At 48.8% G+C, this 27,382-nt stretch overlaps 2 protein-coding genes across 5 annotated transcripts in view; one reads left to right on the plus strand and one right to left on the minus strand.

Annotated features, from left to right (window-relative positions):
- STOML1 (stomatin like 1) overlaps positions 1-6,598 on the minus strand; it is a 21,064-nt gene extending 14,466 nt beyond the window's left edge. The window contains exons 1-4 of one of the 3 annotated variants that reach the window (XM_083398918.1): positions 6,492-6,598; positions 4,726-4,948; positions 2,015-2,121; positions 602-751 (exon numbers count right to left, since the gene is read on the minus strand). In XM_083398918.1, coding sequence (XP_083255044.1) covers positions 602-751; positions 2,015-2,121; positions 4,726-4,873 — 405 coding nt within the window. In that variant the 5' untranslated portion in view covers positions 4,874-4,948; positions 6,492-6,598. Of the gene's footprint in view, positions 1-601; positions 752-2,014; positions 2,122-4,725; positions 5,907-6,313; positions 6,453-6,491 lie in introns of those variants that run through there. The other 2 variants (XM_083398916.1, XM_083398917.1) reach the window with 2 other exon arrangements.
- On the plus strand, positions 6,440-25,581 carry PML (PML nuclear body scaffold; the record flags this gene model as incomplete). Of its 2 annotated transcripts, none has more annotated exons than XM_083398894.1 (9): positions 6,440-6,712; positions 9,233-9,702; positions 12,358-12,735; positions 15,172-15,380; positions 18,077-18,132; positions 18,628-18,711; positions 19,634-19,922; positions 21,154-21,206; positions 23,482-25,581. In XM_083398894.1, the coding sequence occupies 9 exons, from the start codon at positions 6,440-6,442 to the stop codon at positions 23,482-23,484; spliced, it is 1,815 nt and encodes a 604-aa protein (XP_083255020.1). In that variant the 3' UTR covers positions 23,485-25,581. The 2 variants fall into 2 exon arrangements, with proteins under 2 accessions (XP_083255020.1, XP_083255021.1); XM_083398895.1 differs by having other exon boundaries at positions 6,624-6,745.
- Between the last annotated feature and the right edge of the window lie 1,801 nt (positions 25,582-27,382).

Raw genomic sequence — 27,382 nt, forward strand, 5'->3', positions numbered from 1 at the left:
AGCAATTCCTTCGAGCGCAATGGAAATAAATAAACCGCTTATAACAGCAGTTCTCAAACTTTTGGGGGGATGCTATCTCCTTGCTTCCAAAACTCATCCCTGGTGCCCTTTCCCCACTCTAGAAAAACATTATTCAAAGCAGCGGTTTGCACAACCCACTAAGGAAGATAATAGCATATTAAAATTCAAAACAGCATCTATAAATTGCACATTTATTCAAAATCCAATTTAAACTATTTAGCACAATTAATTCAACGAAACTGATAAACTTGATCCAGCTGTTCAAAGGCTGGTAATCATTTGCACCTCCTTACCTGCCTCCCCCTGGGACCCTACTGCCCACTCTGGGGACCACACTGCCCTATAGTATCCTTCATCCTAGAGCTCCCATCAGACCCAACCAGCATGGCCAAGAGTCAGGGACGATGGGAGTTGTAGTATCACATCTGATGGGCTGCATGGAGGGAGGCACTTTCATTTTCCACCTTTGCCCAGTCCCTTCTCCTGCACTGCTCTGAGCTTTCACCCCGACCGGCTGCCTTGGGCGTCCAGGGCAGCCTCGCTCTTTGGAGAAGCTTCTTTTGAGGCAGCAGCAACATGCCTTGCATGGTGGGATGCTGAAGGCCCGTGTCCGGAGGTCCACCAGCTGCCAGTGATCGATAAAGGGCAGCACCAAAACCACGCCTGGCCCTTGGGGGGCTCGGATCCGCCCCAGACGGAACATGATCATTCGCTCATAAGTAGGCACTATCTGGAAAGGAAATGGAAAGAGAAGCTGGAAAGAGAAGTACTGAGAGGTGCAAATGTAAATGAAAGGAAGGCTCTTTCCATTCCCACCCTGCGCAACTGCTAGCCGTCAGAGCAGACAATACTGGGTCCAATAGATAAATAGGTCTGGCCTGGTTTAAGGCAGCTCCCTGTGATCTGGTAAAGCCAAACCTCTGCTTGAAAAATGTTTCAGATGTTTCTTGTGGGAATGCGGGAGAGGATATATTGTCTAAGATATCCTATCCCAACTTGTCTGTACAAGTTCAACAAAATCAGCAGAGTTAACATTCCCCTTTTAAACACCCGTGCAGCAGATCGTTTGCTCAGACTCGTTAGAGTCTCTGTAAATATTTCCTGGTATTTCCCCCGTTTAATCCCTCCTAAAATAAGACGCTACACAGTCTTCAGCAAAGTATAAAACGTTTACTCACAAGTAATAATAATCTGTTCACACAAAGATTCCCAGAAGGCAGACTTAAAAGGTTATAACATAGTTTAAATGTGGTAACTATCTCCTTATGGAAGAAAGCCCCCCTTTTCTTCTCTTGGCCTGGAGCCAAGGGTGCATTTCAGTGCAGTCATACCTCGGGTTGAATGTGCTTCAGGTTGAGCACTTTCAGGTTGTACTCCGCGGCGACCCGGAAGTAACAGAGTGTGTTACTTCCGGGTTTCTCCGCTCGCGCATGTGCAGAGGCTCAAAACGACATCATGCGCATGCGCAGAAGCAGCAAAACGCAACCTGCGCACGCACTGGCGCATCTTACATTCTATTCAGGATGTGAACGGGGCTCTGGAACGGATCCCGTTTGCATCCCGAGGTACCACTGTAGTGCCGTTGTTAAGATGGCATCGACAGAGACAAGAGAAGACAAGATGGTCGCCAGCCTGTGCTTCTGGCTCTTTCTACTTCAGGAGAGGCTACGTCCATCTCAAGTTACACATCGGAAGTTTCGTCTCAGTCCTGGAAAGCAGGAAGTTCCGGCTAGAGGACTGAGACAACCTTCATGTCTACTCTAGCCATGTTGTGTTTGACTGCAACCGATTCTTACATCCCACATTTCTGCCTGCATGCAGGAGAGGGTTCTCGATGGCCACTAGCAATGTCAGTGCTATGCGGGACCTGCATTAGGGCTCATCTTGGAGAAGAGAGATTTGCAAGGGAGTTGAAACTGATTGGTTGGAACCTCCCTCCCGCCCACCCACCCAAAGCAAACAGGCGTCAGATTTCCCCATCTCGGGTTCCTACCTTCAGAACAAACCAGGACGAGATGGGGAAGAGGAGAATTGTGACCAGCAACACCAAAGTGGTGACCACCCCATGGCAAACCCATGACAAACACTCTTGAGGGGGATCTGAGGAAAACAAAGAGAAGCAAACTAATTAATGCACATTCACAGAGCACCCCCCCAAAAAAACCCCTGGTAACTATAGTTTACCCCTCAAACAGCACCATTCCACCAGTTCCCAGGAAGCTATGTGCTGTCAATGTGTGGTGTGGGTAGAGGAACACAAGTAGGCTGCATCCTGGACCCGCCCAGTGGCCCATCTAGTGGCCCTCCCAGTGCCCCATGGGAAGCCCAAAGGCAGGACCTCTGAAGGACAGGGCAGGGTCTCCATCTGGTCAGCCAAATGTAAAAGGTAAAGGTACCCCTGCCCGTACGGGCCAGTCGTGTCTGACTCTAGAGTTGTGCGCCCATCTCACTTAAGAGGCCGGGAGCCAGCGCTGTCCGGAGACACTTCCGGGTCACGTGGCCAGCGTGACAAAGCTGCTCTGGCAAGCCGGCACCAGCACAGCACACGGAAACGCCGTTTACCTTCCCGCTATAAAGCGGTACCTATTTATCTACTTGCAGTTAGGGGTGCTTTCGAACTGCTAGGTGGGCAGGAGCTGGGACCGAAAGACGGGAGCTCACCCCGCTGCGGGGATTCGAACCGCCGACCATACGATCGGCAAGTCCTAGGCACTGAGGTTTTACCCACAGCGCCACCCGCGTCCCTATTATGTAGGGATGCATTAAATTTATATACCTCCCTTCATCCAAAGATCTCAGGGCTGTTCACAAGATACAGGATAAAAGCACAAATAAATACAGTGGTACCTTGGGTTACATAAACTTCAGGTTACAGACGCTTCAGGTTACGGACTCCATTAACCCAGTAATAGTACCTCGGGTTAAGAACTTTGCTTCAGGATGAGAACAGTAATCATGCTCCGGCAGCATGGTGGCAGCAGGAGGCCCCATGAGCTAAAGTGGGTGCTTCAGGTTAAGAACAGTTTCAGGTTAAGAACAGACCTCTGGAACGAATTAAGTACTTAACCCGAGGTACCACTGTAGTTTAAACAAAAACAGAACAGAACACAACCCCTGCACAAAAATATTTAAAAGGCCATAGAATATTAACCAGCCAAAGGCCAGGTTGAAGAGGAGTGTTTTTGCCTGGTGCCTAAATGTGTATAATGAAGGCACCAGCCAAACCTCCCTGGGGAGAGCATTCCACAAACGGGGAGCCACTGCAGAAAAGGCCCTGTTCTTGTGTTGTCACCCTCTGGACCTCTAGTGGTGGAGGCACACAAAGAAGGACCTCAGAGGATGATCTCAGGGTCCGGGAAGGTTCATATGAGGAGAGGTGGTATTTGAGGTTTCGTGGCCCTGAGCCATTTAAGGCTTTATAGCAGGGGTCAGCAAACTTTTTCAGCAGGGGGCCGGTCCACTGTCCCTCAGACCTTGTGGGGGGCCAGGCTATATTTTGAAGGGGGAAAAATGAATGAATTCCTATGCCCCACAAATAACTCAGAGATGCATTTTAAATAAAAGGACACATTCTACTCATGTAAAAACATGCTGATTCCCGGACAGCCCACAGGCCAGATTTAGAAGGCGATTGGGCCGGTTCCAGCCCCCGGGCCTTAGTTTGCCTACCCATGCTTTATAGGTCAGAACCAGCACTTTCCATTGGGCCCAGAAACTAACTGGCAGCAACTGCAGTTTGGCCAAGATCGGTGCAATATGCTCAAACCATCTTGCTCCAGTGATCAAGCTGGCTGCTTACTTCTGCCCTGGCTAGATTTTCTGAGCTGTCCTCAGGGGCAGCCCTACGTATAAACAGGTTGCAGTAATCTAACCTAAAAAAGTTACCAGAGCACAGACAACAGTACAGTATCTCCAATCCACACCACATAATCATAGAGTTGGAAGGGACCCCAGGGTCATCTAGTCCAACCCCCTGCAATGCAGAAATCTCAGCTGAAGCATCCATGACAGATGGCCACCCAACCACTGCTTAAAAACCACCAGGAAAGAGAGTCCACAACCTCTCTAGGGAGATCATTCCACTGTTGACCAGCTCTTACTGGTATTTAGTTGCAAATTCTTTTCTTGTAACTTGAAGCCAATGGTTCGAGTCCTACCCTCCAAAGTGGGATAAAACTAATTTCCACGTGATAGCCCTCTAGATATTTGAAGATGGCTATCGTATTTTCTCCCAGTCTCCTCTTTTTTCAAGCTAAACATACCCTGTTCCTTCAACCATTCCTCATAAGGCTTGGCTTCTTGACCCTTGATCATCTTAGTCACCCTCCTCTGAACATGTTCCAGCCTATCAACACCCTCCTTAAATTGTGGTGCCCAGAATTGGACACAATATTCCTGCTGTGGTCTTACGAAGGTACTACTTCCCTTGATCTGAACACCACACATCTGTTGATGCAGCTGAGAATAGCATCCTCCTTTTTTGATGCTGCATCACACTGTTGGCTCATGTTAAGCTTGTGCTCTCCTAAGACCCCTGGATCCTTTTCACTTGTCATAGTAAAGAGTGAAGGAGGGCTCTCGCTTGCATGCTCTCCCTGTAGGCTTCCCCAGGGCATCTGATTAGCTTATCTGGGACAGGGCTGGTGCAGACCTTTGATCTGATCCAGTTGGACTTTTCTCCTGTCTTCAAAGCCAGCCACTTACCTGTTCCCTTCTGCATCAGCTTCAGTGTGTTCCATGTGCGACCGGGTGGGAAGAAAGCCTTCCGAGGTTCATCTGGCCAGTTGCCCGACTGCTGGTACTGGTCAGTATCTCCTAATGGCAACGCTTGGTATCCTGACCGGCTGAACATGTTCTGGTTAGCTTCCAAGTTACTGGTAGCTCTCTTAGTTTCCCCCCTTTATGTGCATCCCTGCATCCTTTAACTCTGCAAAGACAAAGCATCAGCAGAAAGATGTCTGCATGCAGTTTCTGCTTGGAACGTACCTCCTTGTTTTGACGCCTCTTTTGTTTGTACGAAATGCCCTGTTTTATGTTTTCAGAAAGGCTTTTTGTACTGCTGTAAACATCAGCGCTCCCACAGCCTGAACATTAGAAACAGAGGGAACGGCTGCCCACTTATCCACAGGAAAAAGCTCCAACATGAGCGTTAAAGCCTGAGTTGTAGCCATGTCAACAAGAAATCTCAAATCTTCACCCGCTCTTCTTTCGGATTTTCTGCCCCCTGAGCAATCAGCGATTGCACTGTGTTCAAGAAATCACACACTGGCACTATGAATGCATTTTGCACCTCAGTTGAAATCGTTTTGCATTAGAAGCACATTTGCACTCAACACTTTTTCTCTGATCACAGGAGAGCAGATGGTGCTTCTCTTCTCCTTCCTGTTACACTGAACAAGTGACACAAACAACAAGCAGAGGAAGGAGGCTGGCGTGTGAGGCTGGCTTTTTAATTCCAGGGAGCTGCAAGACTTAACTCCCTCTGCCATCAGGAGGGCTTTGATGCTTTAAGGGGTCAGCAACCTTTTTCAGCCATTGTCCCTCAGACCTTGTGGGGGGCCGGACTATATTTTTTTGGGGGGAAATGAACAAATTCCTATGCCCCACCAATAACCCAGAGGTGTATTTAAAATAAAAGCACACATTCTACTCATGTAAAAAACACCAGGCAGGCCCCACAAATAACCCAGAGATGCATTTTAAATAAAAGCACACATTCTACTCATGTAAAAACAGCAGGCAGGCCCCACAAATAACCCAGAGCTGCATTTTAAATAAAAGGACACATTCTACTCATGTAAAAACATGCTAATTCCAATTGAGAAGGTGATTGGGCCGCATCCGGTCCCGGGGCCTTACTTTGCCTCCCCCTGCATTAAGAGCCTGTGGGAAGCAGATGGGTTTCTAAAGTCCGATGCCAACTTTTGAAATCTCAGCGTCCCCTTGCAAGCTTCTGCCGACAAGCTATGAAAGGCAGCAGAGTCAAAGAGCTGTAGGATGGGAAGGGATCTCAGGGGGTCATCTAGCCCAACCCCTTGCAGCGCAGGAAAAACAGCACAGAGATCATTGTGTATCAGTAGCCTGGCCTGGGTTCCAAACATGCTACGGGGTTCACCCTAAAGCTACAGTGCAGCGTTTCTAAAGCAAACCGGAGGCACCCACTTTCTGATTCCGGGCTCCTCTGCAGTTTACCCTTCCCTGGCTTCCCATCCCCACCAGCCCTTAAACTACAGTAGCCAGAATCCTTCGCGATGAAAAAAAAACATGCTTTAAAACCATCGCATGTACACACAGCCTTGTAGCGGCGCCGCCGAACTCTGCGCTGCACGGGCTTATCGTTGCAACAGCCGCTCCCTGGGATGCTATGCAAGTCCTGTCGGACTTGCGCGGCCTTTTCCTATTTGTTACTCCCGGGTAAATGCATGCACGGGGCCGGAGAAGCCTCGAGCTTGGCCCCGAGAAAGCGGCACCTGAAGCGGCGCCAAGAATCCCCGGGAGCCGGATGCCGCTGCAGGCGGGCCGAGCCAGCGCTGCTCCTCCCTCCCGGAGGGCCCTCCTTTCCCGGCAGCCCCGCGCTGCTGCTTCCTCCGCCGCCTCCTGGCAGGGACAAAGCGAAAGTGAACCCAGACGCCTCGCAGTCGCCGCCATCCCCACTCGCGGTTGCTGCTTCGCGATCCGGACACCGCTGCAGGTCGCGCCTTTCAGCTGAGTTCCTTTGAATTGCGTGCGTGGCTGTGTTTTATTTATGCATTAACTTTTATTCATGCATTAACTTTTATTTATGCATTAACTTTTATTTATGCATTGCGTCGCTACGCCACGTCTTGATTCTCTGGGGAACGCAAGGGGGCGTGCATGGTCCCCCCCCGCCCCCATTTCACCCCCACAACAACCGTGTGAGGTCGGTTGGACTGAAAGGAGGACTGGCTCCCAAGGTCACCCAGGGAGCTTCATGGCGGGGGGGGGGGGATTTGAACCCTAGAATCGTAGAGGCGGGAGGGACCCTGAGGGTCATCTAGTCCAACCCCCTGCGATGTCCTGATCTCTCCGACCCTCTAGATTCCTTTCCCTCCTCCGAAGAATCGGGGTGGGGTGGGGTCTTGGCTTGGCTGAATTTGCGGGGTCTGCGTAACTCAAAACAGCCTCCTATAATGCCCAAGAGCCTTGGGGGGGGGGGCTCTGTGCCTGGAGATGGGGGGCGGGGGGGGGAGTGGATTTTGTTCTCCCACGTACACACACTTTATCTGTTTTTTTCTGGACGCAACAGCCTCTTAATGTGCAGCTGGGTGACACCTCCTATAGATCGGGGGCGGGGGGGGGGAGGAGACCTTTGGGCACCCAGGTGCTGTTGGACTACAGTTCCCATTAGCCCCTGCCAGTGTGGACAAAGGTCAGGAACGAGGGACTCCTCCAAAAGCAGGGGTCAGCAAACTTTTCCAGCAGGGGGCCGGTCCACTGTCCCTCAGACCTTGTGGGGGGGGGGGCGGACTATATTTTGGGGAGGAGAAATGAACGAATTCCTGTGCCCCACAAATAATCCAGAGATGCATTTTAAATAAAAGTGCTAATTCTACTCATGTAAAAACATGCTGGTTCCCAGACCGTCCGCAGGCTGGATTTAGAAGGCGATTGGGCCAGATCCGGCCCTCGGGCCTTAGTTTGCCTACCCATGTCCAAAAGGATATTGTAAAGATTCCCAAAAGGCCACCAAAATGACCAGGGAGTCGGAGTGGCGCCCTAGTGAAACCTTTGGCTCATCTCCTGCTTGCAGGTTCCCACAGGCAGCTGTTCAGACACTAAGAGAACAGGATGCTGAACGGGCCTCATCCAGCTGCCTCTTCCCCTGCTCTTAGGAATTGCCATACACGTGTGTGACGTGGTGTCTGACTTCACTTACTCTGAATTGTGGTTTGCAAAGACCCTTTCCCACAGTTGAGCACCCCTGCCTGGACATCTGCCCCACAGGACGGCCCTGAGAGCAATGTATAGGGCAGGTTCCTGGGGCTGGGGGGTCCTGTGGCCCTCCCAGTGTTCTTGGACTACGCTGTGCATGCCCACCATTCCCTGAGCACCAGCCATGATGTCTGGGGCCCAAGGGAAATGGAGGCCGACAAGATCTGGAGGGCCACAGCTTCCTGGTTTGTATTCATATATCAGTCCATCAATCTTGTTTGTCAGTTCTTTCGTTTCCTCCTCCTCCTCCTCTTCCAGTTCATTAGAAATGCAGCTGTATTAACATCCCACTTTTCCAGGTTCCATTCAGAACTGCACACAGAGTCTATCCTTTTTCAGCTGCGCTTCCACTCCTGGTTTCTCTTTTGTTTTTCCAAAAATCAAAGCTCCAGTATTTGGCAGCTCTGTTCCTTCAAGCCTTTGCTCCATAGTTCCATAGTTTAACTGCGCTGCCTTAAGAAGGACTTTCTTTGATCTGCCCAGAATCTTCCAACATTGAGCTTTGTCCACAAGATCCAGTCAGATGACAGAGGGATTAAAATCTTTCTTTGTCACTGTGCATCGTTTTATAAACTCCCATCACATCGCCTCTTACTTGCCTGTGAACCACCCTGTTGGTGCAGCCGAGATAAGGCACTAGTCCATGTTGACAGATTCCCTGGGTGACCTTGGGCTAGTCACACTTCTTGAAGCTTCTCAGCCCCACTCCCCTCATTCCCAGAGACAGACCAGATTCTTTGAGTTGTAAATTTAGCCTGATAACCTTTTCACACTGAATCTAAGTCAGAAACAACCAGTTGTCAAAACTACTAATCAGTTAGGAGCTCTCTTCCTGCAGATGAAGGAGTTCACACTTTTAAAGACAGAAAGTCTGTAATTAAACCCAGATACGCATTCCCAGCATTCTACAGCTTTTGGCTCTCCCATAATGTTCTTTTTCTGCATGAGCCAAAGTTTTAACCTGCTAAGATTTCCCAATATCACTGCAGCAGTAGTCTTGTAATCTGGGGCACCGGGTTCTCATCTCTGCTCCTCCACATGCAGCTGCTGGGTGACCTTGGGCCAGTCACACTTCTTTGAAGTCTCTCAGCCCCACTCACCCCACAGAGTGTTTGTTGTGGGGGAGGAAGGGAAAAGGAGAAGGTTAGCCGCTTGGAGACTCCTTTGGGAAGTGATAAAGCGGGATATCAAATCCAAACTCCTCCTCCTCCTCTTTCTTCTTCATCCTCTCCTCATTAAAAAAAATTTTTTTTTGCAGGAGATGGAGGAGGAATTTGAGTTCTTGCTGTGCGGGAGGTGCCAGAGAGAGGCCCCAAACCCCAAGCTCCTGGCCTGCCTTCACACCGTCTGCATGGAGTGCCTGGATGAGAACAAGCCCGTGGGCCAGTGTCCCGTCTGCCGGTTCTCCTTCGCACGTGCCAGCGGGGTCCCCTTCCAAGATAACGTCCTCTTTGCCAGCCTTCAGGCCAAGCTGAACACCTACCGGAAGATCGCCGGTGACAGGGATTTGGTGTGCGATAACTGCAAAGATGCGGCCGACTTCTGGTGCTCTGAGTGCTCCGAGTTCCTCTGCCTGAAATGCTACAAGTCTCACCAGTGGTACTTGAAGCAGAAGAGCCACGAGACCCAGAAACTGGCCGATCTGAAGAAGGATACTGCCCAGAGCTTCCTGGAGGGGGCAAAGAAGTCCAGCAACCTTTTATGTGCGGAGCACGCCCAGGTTATAAGGTAATGCTACTGGGGGGGGGCGGGCGGGATGCATAGTTTGCAGGAAGCTACCAGGCCACTATGAGCCAGTGTGGTGTAGTGGTTAAGAGCGGTGGACTCATAATCTGGTGAGCCGGGTTTGATTCCCCGCTCCTCCATATGCAGCTGCTGGGTGACCTTGGGCTAGTCACACTTCTCTGAAGGGATGCGGGTGGCGCTGTGGGTTAAACCACAGAGCCTAGGGCTTGCCGATCAGAAGGTCAGTGGTTCGAATTCCCATGACGGGTGAGCTCCCGTTGCTCTGTCCCAGCTCCTGCCAACCTAGCAGTTCGAAAGCACGTCAAGTGCAAGTAGATAAACGTAGATAAATAGGTTCCGCTCTGGCGGGAAGGTAAACGGCGTTTCCGTGCGCTGCTCTGGTTCTCTAGAAGTGGTTTAGTCATGCTGGCCACATGACCCGGAAGCTGTACCCTGGTTCCCTCGGCCAATAAAGCGAGATGAGCACCACAACCCCAGAGTCGGTCACGACTGGACCTAATGGTCAGGGGTCCCTTTACCAGGCCACTGCCTGGGAAGGGGGAGAGGGAATACAGGCAGTCATCTGGGCTGTGCCCCACTCATACGGCACACATGCAACTTCATTTTGCATTGCCAGCCACCTGGGACCCCACGATGAGCAGGCGAGGCCTAGGTGGGGGATAGGAGAAGAGGGCCTTCTCGGTGGTGGCTTCTCCCAGGCAACTTTGGAAGACCCTCCCTGGAGAAGCCAGACTGGTGCCTTCATTGTGGGCCTTCCGATGGCAGCTGTATAGCTATCTTATTCCAACAGGCCTTTGGGAATGGACTGCTTTTTAAGGAAAGGGCATTTAATAGCGCTGTGCTGTTTTCATTATCTGTATTTTAACAGCTTTGTTTTTTATACAGTTTCATTTTTCAAGAGTTGAATCACTTTTTAACCATTACCTTTCTGTTTTTCATCCATGCTTGTTCTAAGTTTCGTGAACCTCCTTGAATCCTACTTGTGGGGGAAAGGCACAATATTATGATTGTTGTTATTACCAACAGTAAATTGATGTTTACAGTTTAAATGCAGTGCTTACGGTTTAATTAGTACTTACATTTAAATGCACTCTAATGCTTACAGTTTAAATGCAATTTTTTTCAAGCATGTTGTTTTTAAATCTGGAAAAAATTGGATGGAATAGACCTGTCGTCCAAGTACATAGAAAACTGATACAGTGGTACCTCGGGTTAGGTACTTAATTCGTTCTGGAGGTCCATTCTTAACCTGAAACTGTTCTTAACCTGAAGCACCACTTTAGCTAATGGGGCCTGCTGCTGCCGCGCCTCCAGAGCATGATTTCTGTTCTCATCCTGAAGCAAAGTTCTTAAACTGAGGTACTATTTCTGGGTTAGCGGAGTCTGTAACCTGAAGCGTCTGTAACCCGAGGTACCACTGTATTGGGGAGAAACATAACTTTCCACTTCCTTCCCCTTCTGTTTTCATTTTCCTTTCTTCCCAGTGTTCTCCCTCCTTCCCCTTCCAGAGAGAATCTGATAGCACAAAGCCTGGTGTTGCTTATCTATCTATCTATCTATCTATCTATCTATCTATCTATCTATCTATTTATTATTACACTTATACCTGTTCTCCAGGGAATTCTGCTCAGTGAGGGAGGTGAGCCTGAGAGATGGTGACAGGACCAAGGCCGCCCAGGGGGTTTCGTAGCTGAGTGGGGATTTAAACTTAGAATCATAGAATCATAGAGCTGGAAGAGACCACAAGGGCCATCGAGTCCAACCCCCTGCCAAGCAGGAAACACCATCAGAGCACTCCTGACATATGGTTGTCAAGCCTCTGCTTAAAGACCTCCAAAGAAGGAGACTCCACCACACTCCTTGGCAGCAAATTCCACTGTCAAACAGCTCTTACTGTCAGGAAGTTCTTCCTAATGTTTAGGTGGAATCTTCTTTCTTGTAGTTTGGATCCATTGCTCCGTGTCCGCTTCTCTGGAGCAGCAGAAAACAACCTTTCTCCCTCCTCTATGTGACATCCTTTTATATATTTGAACATGGCTATCATATCACCCCTTAACCTCCTCTTCTCCAGGCTAAACATGCCCAGCTCCCTTAGCTGTTCCTCATAAGGCATCGTTTCCAGGCCTTTGACCATTTTGGTTGCCCTCCTCTGGACACGTTCCAGTTTGTCAGTGTCCTTCTTGAACTGTGGTGCCCAGAACTGGACACAGTACTCCAGGTGAGGTCTGACCAGAGCAGAATACAGTGGCACTATTACTTCCCTTGATCTAGATGCTATACTCCTATTGATGCAGCCCAGAATTGCATTGGCTTTTTTAGCTGCCGTGTCACACTGTTGACTCATGTCAAGTTTGTGGTCAACCAAGACTCCTAGATCCTTTTCACATGGTGTCACCCATCTTGTATTTGTGCCTTTCATTTTTTCTGCCCAAGTGCAATACTTTACATTTTTCCCTGATAGGGTCTCCTAAGTCCTAGGCCAGCACTCTAACCACTGTGCCACACTACCTTCCTGTTTAAGACCCTGAGGAAAGCCTCCTGGATGAAGCCAATGGCCCATCCACTGTAGTCCAGCCTCTTTTTCTTGCCGCGGCCATTCATTCATTCATTCCTTGAACATTGTATTTATGCCGACAGCATCTACTGCCGCGGGTGCCGCAAGCCCCTCTGCTGCTCCTGTGCTCTGCTCGACGGTGAGCACTACAACGCCCAGCTGTACTGCGACATCCGCGCGGAAATCGAAGGCCGGAAGGAGGAGCTGGGCAGGATAAAGGCGGAGCTTGCCGAGAAGAGGAGGAGCTACGAGAAGACGTACAGCACCGTCCACGAACGGCTGCAGCAGCTGGAGAAGGTCCGCAAGGAGACCCGAGAGGAGATCCAGGAGAAGGTGGAGGAGATGGTCCACTGGATCCAGAGTAAGGGGGAGGAGCTCCTGGCGAAGGTGGACAGCCAGCTCCACCAGGAGCGCGAGGACGTGCAGAGGAAGCTGCAGTGCGCCGAGCGCATCGTTAAGAGGTTTGCTTCGTTCTTATTTGGTTTGATGTTTGTGCAGCCCGTTTGCCTCTTACGTGGGGTTTTGGGTCCAAGGGTTCTGCATATGCGCACAAATGCCCATGCCCAGGTCTTTGGAGCTGCCAATTTTCTACTAGGCCATGTTCAAGGTGATACTCTCAGTATATAAAGCCTTTTTTTATTCTATGTTTTTATTAAGAATTCTAACATAACAATTTTAACAGAAATACAGTGGTACCCCGCAAGACGAATGCCTCGGAAGACGAAAAACTCGCTAGACGAAAGGGTTTTTCGTTTTCTGAGGTGCTTTGCAAGACGGATTTTCCTAAGGGCTTGCTTCGCTAGACGAAACAGCCCTGCCTCTCCTGTCATGGCGACGGTCACTGCACGCTAGCTTCCCCGCTCCTCCGGCTCCCTCCCACCTTCCGGCTGCCGACTCCTCCGGCTCCCTCCAATCTTCCGGCTGCCTCACGCCACTGCCCACCGCCCTCGCGTGCTCCTCTCAGAGAGCCGTTGCCGCCAGCAGCCAGCGTTGCAGCCAGAGTCGCGCTCCTGAGCCCTGCCGCCCTCCAGCAGCCGCGTCGCGCGGTGGCCACAAGGCGCGGGTGAGTCCGAGGTACCGGCTGCGGCAGCTGCCCTGCTTCTCCCCTCCCCTCCCCGTCGTTGTTAGTGTTTAACTGCAGTGGTGCTTCGCAAGACGAAAAAACTCGCACAACGAAAAAACTCGTGGAACGAATTAATTTCGTCTTGCGAGGCACCACTGTACATCATACACATTATTCCCCCCCATTTACCCCCTCCCCCCAAAAAGAGAAAAAAGGAGGAAAAAACCCTCCCACCGCACCCCCAACATTTCCCTCAGCTCCCCTCTCTGGTTTCTCGACAAACAATTAATACCTGCATGTTGTAAAATTGTAAAAATCCTTAATTTATCTATCTGTATATTACTGATGAAGAGTTTGTGAATGTTTATTCAAAACCTGCCAAGGAGTCCAGTTGATTTTGTTGTTTCTTCAAATACTTCGTAAAAGCTTCCCATTCATCTTTAACGTCACAGTTATCCTTGTCACACATGTCTGTGTGTCAATTTTGCCAAATTCCGCACAGTCCATCAGTTTTTATTGCCACAGCTCTTTAGTCGGGATTTCCTCATTCTTCCATCCTTGTGCTATTAAGACCCTTGCCGCCGTTGTCGCATACATGAAAATGTTTTTCAGTTTCTTTGGCAGGTCTTTTCCCACAATCCCTTGTTGAAAGCTACAGGATTTTTCACAAATGTTAAATGGAACATTTTCTTCAACTCATCATATATCATTTCCCAATTTTTTTAAATTTTGCTACAATCCCACCACATATGATACAGTATATAAAGCCCTTAACAACTTGAGACCAGTCGGCCCACAAAATCTGCTTACCTGACGTACGTCCACGCCATCGTGCCACAGATGCCCCATAATCTCCATTCCGCCTTTGTAAGGACTCGGTCATTTAGTGTGACGTCATGTACACTTTGGAAGTCCCTGCCTAGTGAGACAAGCAGGCGTCTTCACTGTATTCCTTTCGGGGCCTGCCGAAAACATTCTTGTTTAGACCAGCCTACCTAGATGCTTAAAAAAAGTTGAGGTACTGTATTTTTCGGTCCATAAGACGCACCAGACCATAAGACGCACCTAATTTTTAGAGGAGGAAAGGGGGAAAGCCCCGTTTTGGGGGGGGGGGATCAGCTCACAGTTTTGCAGCTTCTTTTGCAAAGGGGAAAAATCCCTTATTTTGAGGATCAGCTCAAAGCTGTTGAGCTTACTTTGCAAAGGGAAAAAATCCTGTTTTTATGGGGTTCAACTCACAGTTCTGCAGCTTCTTTAGGAAAGGAAAAGGAGCCATTTCTCCAGTTTCCAGACAGATAATCTAATCAGCCAGTCACATGTCGCTGGGGAAACAAACAGCCTCCGTCCGCAGAACATTCAACAATAGAGGCCTGGGCAAGGAGGCGGGGCCGGAAAGGGAGCCAGTGATCGACTACACATTTGCTCCATAAGATGCACAGACATTTCCCTTACTTTTTAGGAGGAAAAAGGTGTGTCTTATGGAGCAAAAAATACGGTAATTTTAATTTGTTTCAGTATTTTAACTTTTTGTATGTTTTAAAGCATTTTAAAGATTTTATTTTATTTTATTGTTTTCTCTGTAAACCGCTTTGAGGGTTGTTTTTTGTACCAATCAAGAGGTTTATAAATATTGCAAAATAAGTAATAATAATTTAAGAAACCGCAAAACAGTGCCATCGATACGAATGTTAAAACACAATAGCATTTAACTGAAGCAGTGCACAGCAACAAATTGATCCGAGCAACCAAGACAGTTCCGTAAAGCGGTAAGGATTCAGCCAGGTGGGCAGGGTAGAAATAATAAATTATTGTTAAATGATTCTAACCACGGCAGGTTGGAGTCCGGCGAGCGGCTGGTGGAGAAGATGAACCTCTTTGCTTCGGACCAGGAGGTCTTGGACATGGCCCCCTTCGTCAAGGAGTCCTTGGACGATCTCCGCAGGGAGAAGGTGCTGGCTGTGGGTTTCCGGGTCCAGGCGGATAACATCTCGGAGGTCAGAGGCGAACTCCAGGCCCTGTTTAACAGGGTGAGAGGCTGCGAAGGTGAGGCTCTTCCTGCAATCCTGCTCTCTTCGCCCCACCCTTGCCAGGGGCCCTGCTGGCTTCTTTGGCAGGAAAAAGGCTTGGGCTTCGGTTGCCGTAATTCTCTGTTGCCCTGTTCCGTGGGTGTGAAAATGAATGTGTATCGCAGGGCACCTTTGGCCATTGAACCTTGACCCCATGGACCAGAGCACGCCAGGCACTCCTGTCTTCCATTGCCTCCCGCAGTTTGGTCAAACTCATGCTGGTAGCTTCGAGAACACTGTCCAACCATCTCGTCCTCCGTCGTCCCCTTCTCCTTGTGCCCTCCATCTTTCCCAACATCAGGGTCTTTTCCAGGGAGTCTTCTCTTCTCATGAGGTGGCCAAATTATTGGAGCCTCAGCTTCACGATCTGTCCTTCCAGTGAGCACTCAGGGCTGATTTCCTTCAGAATGGAGAGGTTTGATCTTCTTGCAGTCCATGGGATTCTCAAGAGTCTCCTCCAGCACCATAATTCAAAAGCATGAACCTTGGTTAGTCTTGTCCATTACCGTCAATGGGTCTACTATGAGTAGGACTAGCACTGAATGCACCAGAAGGGGATAAAGCTATTGATGGCTGCTAGCGATAGGGGCTCTGTTCTGCCCCCACCATCAGAGGCGCCTTTGCTCTGCATGCCAGTAGCTGCAGAGGCACAAGGGGGCGGGGAGAGGGCTCTTGTACCTGAATCCTGCTTGCAGCCTTCCTGGAGATGTCCTATTGGCTGCTGTGCAACCAGGATGCTGGACTAGGTGGGCCACTGGCCTGATCCAGCAGGCTCTCTTTTGGTCCTTATGGCTAGCGGTCAAGGATGGTGAGAGCTGGACTCCAGCCGCACCTGGAAGATTACAAGTTCTCACCCTGGACCTGTGGTCCTCCTTTGCTGACTTGAGCTCTGTGCAAAGATAGATAGATAGATAAACTTTATTCTCATTAGCCAACGGCCATAGCAACATAAAACAAGCAATACAAAAGGGAAAGGGACCTCTGACCATTAGGTCCAGTCGTGGCCGACTCTGGGATTGCGGCGCTCATCTCGCTTTATTGGCTGAGGGAGCCGGCGTACAGCTTCCAGGTCATGTGGCCAGCATGACTAGGCTGCTTCTGGCGAACCAGAGCAGTGCACAGAAACACCGTCTACCTTCCTGCCAGAGTGGTACCTATTTATCTACTTGCACTTTGACGTGCTTTCGAACTGCTAGGTTGGCAGGAGCAGGGACCAAGCAACGGGAGCTCACCCCGTCACGGGGATTCGAACCGCCGACCTTCTGATCGGCAAGTCCTAGGCTCAGTGGTTTAACCCACAGCACCACCTGCGTCCCTTAAAACAAGCAATATATATAATTAAAAAGACAACAATGGGTAAAAGGGGCAATCAAATGACTAAGATTATTGTTCAGGTAGTGGCCCTTAATCTCACTGCTCCCTCGATAAACCTAGCAACCTTTGCTGTTGTCTGATCATTTTGATCTGATAAAAGAAAAAACAATGTGGCCGCAGATGGGCAGCCTGGGATGGTGAGTAGGAGCGGGGTGATGATCTCATTCCTCAGATCTTTATAAAGGGGACAGGACAGGAGAACATGAGCCACTGTTTCCAGATTGCCATCTCCACAGGGGCAGAGTCGTTTCTCAGTTGGAATCTTTTGGTATCTGCCCTCAAGTACGGCAGAGGGCATCACATCCAATCTGGCCAGTGTGAAGGCACCTCTGTATTTTGGGATAGTTAATTTATACAAATATGGTGCCAGGGAATCTGTAATGGTTCTGGGGGTTGCTCATGCGTAAGCTTGTCCCAACCTCTGGCTGGGTTACCTTAGTGAACCTTTCCTGTCCGGGCAGCCACTCACCCGTGGCTGTCTCAATCGCTGGCAGAATCCGTCAGTGGGCGTTTCTTAAACTTCTTCCAGCAAAGAAGCTCTTTGACGCCAAGTCTCTACCTACTCTCCCTGCGCGGAAGCCTTCTGCGCAAGGAGGGCGTAGGCAGCGGAGGACCCTTCCTCTCCTCGCTGGTCCCCGGCAAGGAATCATGGGACCGCCTCGCCGCTTCCCCCATCTGCCCCCCTTCTCCACTGGAGCTACGTTGATTCTCTTCCCCAGAAGACGGGCTGCCTCTCCCAATCCCGGGACGCTCTCTGGGATCCCTTTGGAGCTTGCTCTCTCCCTCAGATACTGATGGCAGTTCCCTAACAGAATCAAACTGAGAAGGGGTGGGGGGAGGCATACCAAGGACAGAGTTTCTTTATAATGGCCAGATTGTTCTGTTGCTCTAAGTCCTGTCCAATTCGCCTTTTTGCTTGAATAAAGCCCATCGTGAGAAGCTGATGTGGGTGGAGTCCACAGGAGAGGAGTTTTTGGTGCACAATTTTAGACCACGCACTTTTATGAGCTCTGCTGCTGGTGCTGAACAGCTGAGTCCATTCCAACTGAGCTAAGAGAGAGACTAGGACCTGGGAGAGACTAGGGTTCTGATCTGCACTCGGCCATGAAGTTCACTGCATGTGACCGGGGTCCACTCACTCGCTCTCAGGCTATCCTACCTCACAGGGTTGTTGGAATTAAATGAGCAGGGGAGAGTCATGACCTCCGTGGAGAAAAAGGTGGTATAATATGGGAGGAATGAAGTGAAGGGCCTCATCCAAACACGTTGGAATACTCTGCTCTCTTTCCTTTCTTGCAGATGCTGTTGGCTGCCTGCCTTCTGTTTCTCGGCCAGCTGCCCCAGTGGTCTGTCCGGTGAGCTGGGATAGGAAATGTGGAAGTGGATGTAGAGAAATGGGGAGCTGAGAGGGGAGCGAAATGTAGAAAGTACCAAGACAGTGGAAATTAGCAGTGTCCATTCATGAAACAGTTGCTGTTGAGAACACAGACATTCTGGCACTGGTCACGTGTGACAGGAGAAAAAAATAAATTAAAAAAATTCCCTGAGTTCAGTGCAGAAGCAATAGGAATGAACCTCTTGATGTATTGTAATTTAGCAGTTTCATATTGCTGCAAATTTCCTTTGTTCTGGTATGAACACTTTAAGGAAACATCTCTTGAAAATTAAACGGAAGAATGTAAGGTTAGTTGGTATGTGAGATGACAGTTTGCTCAGGAGAACAATGTGCGTGTTCTGTTTTTTTGAAGCACGGGATCAGCCTGTTTTCTTGGTCTCCAAGGTTCGCTGTCAGTCGCCCCCTAAGTGTTACAGTGCTTTAAAAATTCTGCCTTTGTCACTTTTGCGTACAGAAAGGTCTTCATAATGAGAAAAGCCAGCCAAGGACCCAGGCGCCCACCTACACCCTCAGTCTCAAAAAGACACCGCATGGATTTGTAAGTTCTCTGCTGCTCATAACAGTTTTGTGTCTTCTGTTCTTTTGATTCTTCTCTCTCATTTGATTCTTCTCTCTCTCTTCTCACTCCATTTTGGCAACCAAAATGGTCAAAGGCCTGGAAACGATGCCTTATGAGGAACGGCTAAGGGAGCTGGGCATGTTTAGCCTGGAGAAGAGGAGGTTAAGGGGTGATATGATAGCCATGTTCAAATATATAAAAGGATGTCACATAGAGGAGGGAGGAAGGTTGTTTTCTGCTGCTCCAGAGAAGCGGACACGGAGCAATGGATCCAAACTACAAGAAAGAAGATTCCACCTAAACATTAGGAAGAACTTCCTGACAGTAAGAGCTGTTCGACAGTGGAATTTGCTGCCAAGGAGTGTGGTGGAGTCTCCTTTATCTCCTTGCACTTTGACGTGCTTCCAAACTGCTAGGTTGGCAGGAGCAGGGACCGAGCAACGGGAGCTCACCCGTCGCTGGGATTCGAACCGCTAACCTTCTGATCGGCAAGCCCTAGGTTCTGTGGTTTAGACCACAGCGCCACCTGTGTGTTACTTCATGTCATATACAGAGCAAGTAAGCATTATATAATAAAAGAAAATGGTTACCCACCAATACCAGTTGAGGCATCCATCTTTCCCTGTGGACGATGGTATGGAGGGTATTTTTAAGTCAAGTATCTTAAATCTGAAGCTCAAGAAATAAAATCCCACTAGGCGTCATAAAAAGTGTTTTGGAAACACACAGCTCGTCTGCAGTTTTTTCCGCAGTCGCCCAAACGCACAACTTCTTACGTTGCACAAATGCAGATTTTCTGAGGTTCTCCAATGATTTACTATTGATAATAATTTATTGTTGATTTATTGTGAATAAAAATAGCTGGTCTCGTTTTTAAATTTGTGTTGCTCTTGCTTTTTAGGTCTCGATCAGTTGCCCAGTGAAACGGCTGACGGGACAGACGGAAAAGTCCATTCAGGCTTCTCCCAAGGTGATGAAGCTAGAGGACCACTACCATGACGACGGGCAGAGCTCCAAGATGCATGTCCACTACCATGACGACGGCCACAACTCCGAGATCCATGTCCAGGATGTTGGGCTGAGTTCCTGGTCCCCTTCCCCCCGCGAGTCGACCCCAGAGAGGGAGCAATGTGGGGCGGTCACCTCGGTGGAGCTCCTGGAGAATTCTGTGCACGAGATCTGTGAATCGGGTAATGTCCCATCTTGCCTCCTCTGCTCACCAGATGCCCCTTGTGGCAAGGGTTAAATAAGTTGGAGTTCTTGTTATTAAATATACCCAGAAAAAAGCACACCAAGAACTCAGGCCAATGTAAGAGAGCCAGTGTGGTGTAGTGGTTAAGAGCAGTGGACTCGTAATCTGGTGCACCGGGTTCGCTTCCCCGCTCCTCCACATGCAGCTGTTGTGACCTTGGGCCAGTCACACTTCTCTGAAGTCTCTCAGCCCCACTCACCTTGCAGAGTGTTTGTTGTGGGGGAGGAAGGGAAAGGAGAATATTAGCCGCTTTGAGACTCCTTCGGGTAGTGATAAAGCGGGATATCAAATCCAAACTCCTCCTCCTCCTCCTCCTCCTCTTCTTCTTCTTCTTCTTAAGTTTCAATGGTGGGAGTGGTTCCTACTCACAAATCAATAGTCAATTTAAACAAAAACTGATCCATACAAAAGTATGTATTCTGACAAGGATTACTAACTCAAATAGAGATTACAAACTCAAACTCATAAAGCTATGTATAACACAATAATTTGTCACAGAATTAGGGATAAGAGTTTATGAGTAGAGACAAGTTCATGTTAGTCCATAGTCAGATTCGACGAGAAACGTAGAAAACAACAGGATACATTTATCCGAAAGTCTTCAAACTTACACGACCCTTTAAAAATTAGCTGATGAAAGTGTATACATCGAAACAGGGCCCTGTCCTAGTTTCAGATCCATAAATGACTTCTGTTCAATGAATGAAACTAAGACCTTCACGTCGAATCTATGGACTAACATGAACTTGTCTCTACTCATAAACTCTTATCCCTAATTCTGTAACGAATTATTGTGTTATACATATCTTCATGAGTTTGAGTTTGTAATTTCTGTTAGAGTTTGTAATCTCTATTTGAGTTTGTAATCCTTGCCAGAATATATACTTTTGAATGGATTAGTTTTCGTTACTATTGACTATTGATTTGCGAGTAGGGACCACTCCCGCCATTGAAACTTACATTGGCCTGAGTTCTTGGTGTGCTTTTTTCCTTGTGAGAAGGGAGCAAGCAGGACCCCCTGAGCACAAGAGCAGCTTTCTCGGCTCCTGCCGTCACCAGCAAGGGGGGGGGGGGGAAGAGAGCAGAGCCCCGCTGGCTAGGAGGCAGTTCCACGGATTATGTGCTCTGAGGTGTGGGTGACACATTGTTTGTCCTCTATCTGCTTGCAGAGGTCGCCAGCATCCTGATCAGCAGCTCCGAGGACACAGAAGACGACATGATGGTGAGTAGGCCAGAGACCACACAGCAGGCTCCGTGGAAAGGAAAGCTCCAGCTTGCACATTTCAGGAGGTCCCATGACTCCTGGGGCGACAGGAGTTAGAGGAGGCAAGTGGCATCCTCCAAGTGGTGCCGGGCACAGGTCTTCTCTGCAGGGTTCCAGATAGGCAGCTGTGCCCTCTCCCAGGCTACTCCAGTCCTTTGTCAGTTTTTGGGTCCCCCTCCTTCCCTGGAGACTCAGCATTGCATCCCCCCCCCCCCCAATTCCTGCAAACCTTGAGGTTCCTTCAAGCCTGCTGATTTCTCCCACACCCTTTGTCCGCTGATGGCTACAGAACGATGGGAACGACATATAGATGGCCAACTAGCCTCTCCTTAAAAAAAGAGCCCACCACCTTGCAAGGTCATAGAATCATTCATCATCATCATCATTTATTACCCGCCCATCTGGCTGAGTTTCCCCAGCCACTCTGGGCGGCTCCCAATCGAGTGTTAAAAACAATACAGCATTAAATATTAAAAACTTCCCTAAACAGGGCTGCCTTCAGATGTCTTTTAAAAATAGGATAACTGCTTAGTTCCTTGGCATCTGCTGGGAGGGTGTTCCACAGGGTGGGCGCCACTACCGAGAAGGCCCTCTGTCTGGTTCCCTATAACTTTACTTCTCGCAATGAGGAAACCGCCAGAAGGCCCTCAGCGCTGGATCTCAGTATCCGGGCAGAACGATGGGGGTGGAGACACTCCTTCAGGTATACAGGACCAAAGCCGTTTAGGGCTTTCAAGGTCAGCACCAACACTTTGAATTGTGCTTGGAAACGTACTGGGAGCCAATTCAGATCTCTCAGGACTGGTGTTATGTGGTCTTGGCGGCCACTCCCAGTCACCAGTCTAGCTGGCGCATTCTGGATTAGTTGCAGTTTCCAGGTCACCTTCAAAGGTAGCCCCACGGAGAGAGCATTGCAGTAGTCCAAGCGGGAGATAACTAGAGCATGCACCACTCTGGCAAGACAGTCCGCGGGCAGATAGGGTATCAGCCTGCATACCAAATGGAGCTGATAGACAGCTGCCCTGGACACAGAATTTGAGCCCATGTTTGGTTATGGAGAGGGGAGGGGGTTGAGGATTTGGCCATAATACCTACAGACATCCCTGTCAGTATGCATTTCTTAGTACTGAAAGTATTGATCTGATGTTTAGACATCTTTCCTACTCTAATTAATTCAGGAGGGTACTGGAAGCTTCTCTGTGTGAAAGAAACAAGCAGACGGTTCGTGGTGTTTGGGTTATTCCTTCCGAGAAGCTGAGTACAGCTGGCTTAAACTGATTCTGTTATCTCTTTCTGTCAAGGTCATGCTGACTATAAGAGGCCAGATGGAGCCTGGGTTTTGCTTTCTCTCTTCTCTCTTTCCTTCTGGTGTTCTGTATGCTTAGTGTTAAGGTTTAGTCTTACTATAAGTTATTGCAAGTTTAAGTTAAGTCTGCTGCAACTGGATTTCTTATGGACAGTGGCAATCCTGAATGTATTGGTTTTTTGACCATTATGCTCATTTGCCTTAAGTAGCAGCAAAGCTCTGCAGGATGAAATACAATGGCCTCTGGACTATTGTTGGGGATCCTGCGACGTGTTTAAGTTTTTACTCTGCTAACTATACATTAGGTTCTGCTTTGGATCAATAGAGTAGAATTCTATGACAATTCATTTCATTGTCCATTTCTTACAAATGCTTGTTTTCCTATTACATTGTTATCCTTATTTAAAAGGTAAAGGGATCCCTGACCATTAGGTCCAGTCGTGGCCGACTCTGGGGTTGCGGCGCTCATCTCGCTTTATTAGCCGATGGAGCCAGCGTACAGCTTCCGGGTCATGTGGCCAGCATGACTAAGCTGCTTCTGGCAAACCAGAGCAGCGCACAGAAACACTGTTTACCTTCCTGCCGGAGTGGTACCTATTTATCTACTTGCACTTTGATGTGCTTTCGAACTGCTAGGTTGGCAGGAGCTGGGACTGAGCAAAGGGAGCTCACCCCATCACAGGGATTCGAACCGCCAACCTTCTGATTGGCAAGTCCTAGGCTCTATGGTTTAACCCACAGCGCCACCTGCATCCTTATTTAGTTGCTAGTTAAAGAATATATTCCTAGTGAGAAATGAATAACAGGTTATCTTTCTTTGTTTCCCAAGTTCTAACTTTATCTTACCATCTTTGGCGATCACTTGTAACCGAGTAAGATTGTCTTCCATAAACACGAAAACTTTCACTATGGTCTGTTTCCTTTCAGTGAAAGCCCACCGTCTCTGGAATGTCCGCCTGAGGTCTGAGGGGGAGTCGACAGCAGCAGGGCAGAGGTGCCTTTTCCAAAGCTGACCTCGAAACCCCAGCCATGACATCGCTTGCCAAGATGCCCACATCTCTCTTGCTGCCTCCTTCCTTTCGCTGGCTGATTCTGCAGAGAACCTCTTGACCCTGAGACTGCCCACTCCTCATTCCTGCCTGGGCAGCACAAGTGCCTTTAGGTGACGCTGCAGCAATAACTTATGAGTACTTAGCATCCACCTGGAGCAACAGCTGATCACAGGCAGATCACAGGCAGCGGTCTTCTGAGAAGGTTTCTCTGGTCAGCAGTGAATTTTACCTTAAGCCCATTGGTGGGCCAAGGCACCGCCCATCAGTTCCCCCCAATGGTTTGCTACCCCTCTCCTTTTATCTGGCAAGGGCTGGTGGCAGTCTTAAGGCAGCTGAGATTTGTCCTGTGCCATCCCTTCTGTCCAATTATTAGCTTAGGAACTTTGTAAGGAACTACTGTCATGAAACATGTTTAATGCAGAAAGCTGACTGTTTGCTACATGCACCCCCTAAGTTAATTTCCCTCCTACCATGGGAACAGACGCACCCAGGAGGCTTGAAAAAATCAAGGAGGGTTGGCAAGACTGAATGTTACGCTCAGCTTTTTTTAATGGGGGACTGGAAATTCAGAACTTCAGGAGCGCAGTGCTGGGTCAGAGCAAAGGCCCAGCCTGTCTTCCAGCCAGATGCCTAGAAGAAGCGGGAGATCAATAGCCCCACCTGGATTCTTATTCATTTCAGAAATTCACTGCTGCCAGCTGGTGCCTTAGAGGGCATTAACAGAGAATTGGGCACATTTCTGGATTGCTACCCGTGACAAAACATCCCAAAGAGATTAACTGTAGAAATAGATTTTTAAAAAAATAATTATAGTCATACCTCTAGTTGCGTTAGGTTTACGTTGCATTTTTTCTGGTTACGAATGCGGCAAACCTGGAAGTGTGTACTTCCGGGTTTGCCGATATGGACAGGAGCAATCTGCGCGCTTCGTGCATGCGCAGAAGCACTCTTGTCGGCATCACGTGCAGAAGCGGCGCTCTATGGACTTTTCAGGGTTCAAGCAGCACCCTGGAACGAATCGCGTCCGTAAGTCGAGGTACCACTGTACAAATCCAATGCAGGTAGAGACTGGGAAATAGATCCCCACTTAAAAGACTGGAGGGAGCAAAAAGGCAATAGAGGCAGTACCTGTGAGCAATGAGGATGTCTTAATGTTGGCCTTTAGGCATGACGTATGGGCCCTCCAGGTTCGGGAGCAGTCTACCACTCTTTACTGGTTGTTGGGGGGAAGTCTAGAAGACGAGGGCTATTCCCTCCACGTCTTGCTTGTGGGCTTCCCCTTTGAGGCATCTGGTTGGCCACTGTGAGAACAGGAGTCATTGGCCTCATCCAGTAGCCAGGCTCCTTTGACACACTCAATTTTTTCAGGGCCCCTCCAGCCTGGTGGGGTGGGCTTGCTTTTATTTTCCTTCCGCAACAACTCCTTGACGCAGTATCAGTGCAATATTGCAGATTGTCCCCAGATCAGTCCACTTCATTAGTTGTTCTGAGATGCTTTCCCTGCGTCGCCGCATTATTGCTTTCTGGATGGAAACTCCTGCCCTGTAGCACGACAAAGGAGGGGCGTTAGAAAAACCCTGCAAGATCAGTGGTATGAAAAGTTATCAGGATTTCAGCAGGAAGTTGTGGGATCTGCACTGATTGGGAATTTGAGCTTAAGTTTCAGTCATGTCTGTTGGCGGTTGATTTCACTTAAAAAAAAATAACGATTTATTGATTTTCCAAAGATAACACACACAAAAATAAAAGCAACAACACTACAAAAGAAGTAATTGACTTCCCTCTAGTCACTTCCTTGGTTCCGTTACTTCTTAATGTAGCGCATGTCTATTGCCCAGTTTGAAACCTGTTTAAATTACTTATTATCCATTCATAACAAAATTACATGTAATTTTAAAACCCTGCTACTGTATTAACCTGTGTGCAATGTTCCTCTATATATGCAATAAACATTTTCCATTCTTCTTTAAATTCATTTATGTCTCTTCCTCTTAGTTTCATTGCCAATTTTGCCATTTCAGCATATTCCATTGTTTTAACTGCTGAGTTGCTGAGGTCTGTCACGCAACTGCGCTAACTCTGCGGCTCCCTAAGTGTGCCAGTGTCGGTTGGCATCAGTCGCTGTGATGTTAGGGCATGTGTCTCTGCCAGGGTCCTAGTCGTGTGTAGGCTGAACTCCTGACAGGGGGCTCTGTAGAGGGAGTGCCCCATGTCAGCCTGCAGATGAGCAGAAATGGGACAAATTCATGGTGGATCAAGCTATCGGCAACTAGCCAAGATGTCTTTGCTCTGCCTCCATAGTTGATTCCCAATACCAGTTGCTGGAAGCCCCAGGGGCAGGGAGAGTTGCTCTTCTGCTCTGGTCCTGCCTGCAGGATTCACATAATGGGCATCTGGTTGGCCCCTCTGAGAAGAGGATGCTGGACTAGATAGGCCACTGATTCAGAGAGCCAGTGTGGTGTAGTGGTTAAGAGCGGTGGACTCGTAATCTGGTGAACCGGGTTCGCTTCCCCGCTCCTCCACATGCAGCTGCTGGGTGACCTTGGGCCAGTCACACTTCTCTGAAGTCTCTCAGCCCCACTCACCTCACAGAGTGTTTGTTGTGGGGGAGGAAGGGAAAGGAGAATGTGAGCCGCTTTGAGACTCCTTCGGGTAATGATAAAGCGGGATATCAAATCCAAACTCTTCTTCAGCAGGTCTGTTCTTGAGTTCTTATGTTTGAATGATTTTCAACCAGGCATGGGCAACCTTCGGCCCTCCAGATGTTTTGGACTACAATTCCCAGCCCTGACCACTGGTCGTGTTAGCTAGGGATCATGGGAGTTGTAGGCCAAAACATCTGGAGAGCCGAAGGTTGCCTATGCCTGGTTTAAACCATGAACAGACTGCTCTTTTCCGGTACAGTGGTACCTCGGGTTAAGTACTTAATTCGTTCCAGAGGTCTGTTCTTAACCAGAAACTGTTCTTAACCTGAAGCACCACTTTAGCTAATGGGGCCTCCTGCTGCCGCCACGCTGCCAGAGCACGATTTCTGTTCTCATCCTGAAGCAAAGTTCTTAACCTGAAGCACTATTTCTGGGTTAGCAGAGTCTGTAACCTGAAGCGTATGTAACCTGAAGCGTATGTAAACCGAGGTACCACTGTACTTCTTTCTTGTGTTAAATATTTGAAGACTCCTAGGTTTTCCCAGTAGTGATGTATGGAAGTGAAAGCTGGACCATAAAGAAGGCTGATCGCCGAAGAATTGATGCTTTTGAATTATGGTGCTGGAGGAGAGTTGAGAGTCCCATGGACTGCAAGAAGATCAAACCTCTCCATTCTGAAGGAAATCAGCCCTGAGTGCTCACTTGAAGGACAGATCGTGAAGCTGAGGCTCCAATACTTTGGCCACCTCATGAGAAGAGAAGACTCCCTGGAAAAGACCCTGATGTTGGGAAAGATGGAGGGCACAAGGAGAAGGGGACGACAGAGGACGAGATGGTTGGATGGTGTTCTTGAAGCTACCAGCTTGAGTTTGATCAAACTGCGGGAGGCAGTGGAACCAGGAGTGCCTGGCGTGCTCTGGTCCATGGGGTCATGAAGAGTCGTACACGACTAAATGATTAAACAACAACAACAAAAATCCAAATGAGACTTCTTCATGTCAGGCAGCAGGTGTCGCCCTTGGACAATAATGAATGGAGCTCTACTTGCTGAAGCAAAGGCACAATTCAAAGAACTGTACTGGCTTTGTGAATACTCCAGGTCCTGGCAATGGTGTGTGGAAACGGGGAGTG

Source organism: Podarcis tiliguerta (assembly GCF_965153285.1).
Source record: "Podarcis tiliguerta genome assembly, chromosome: 9".
NCBI lineage: Eukaryota > Metazoa > Chordata > Lepidosauria > Squamata > Lacertidae > Podarcis > Podarcis tiliguerta.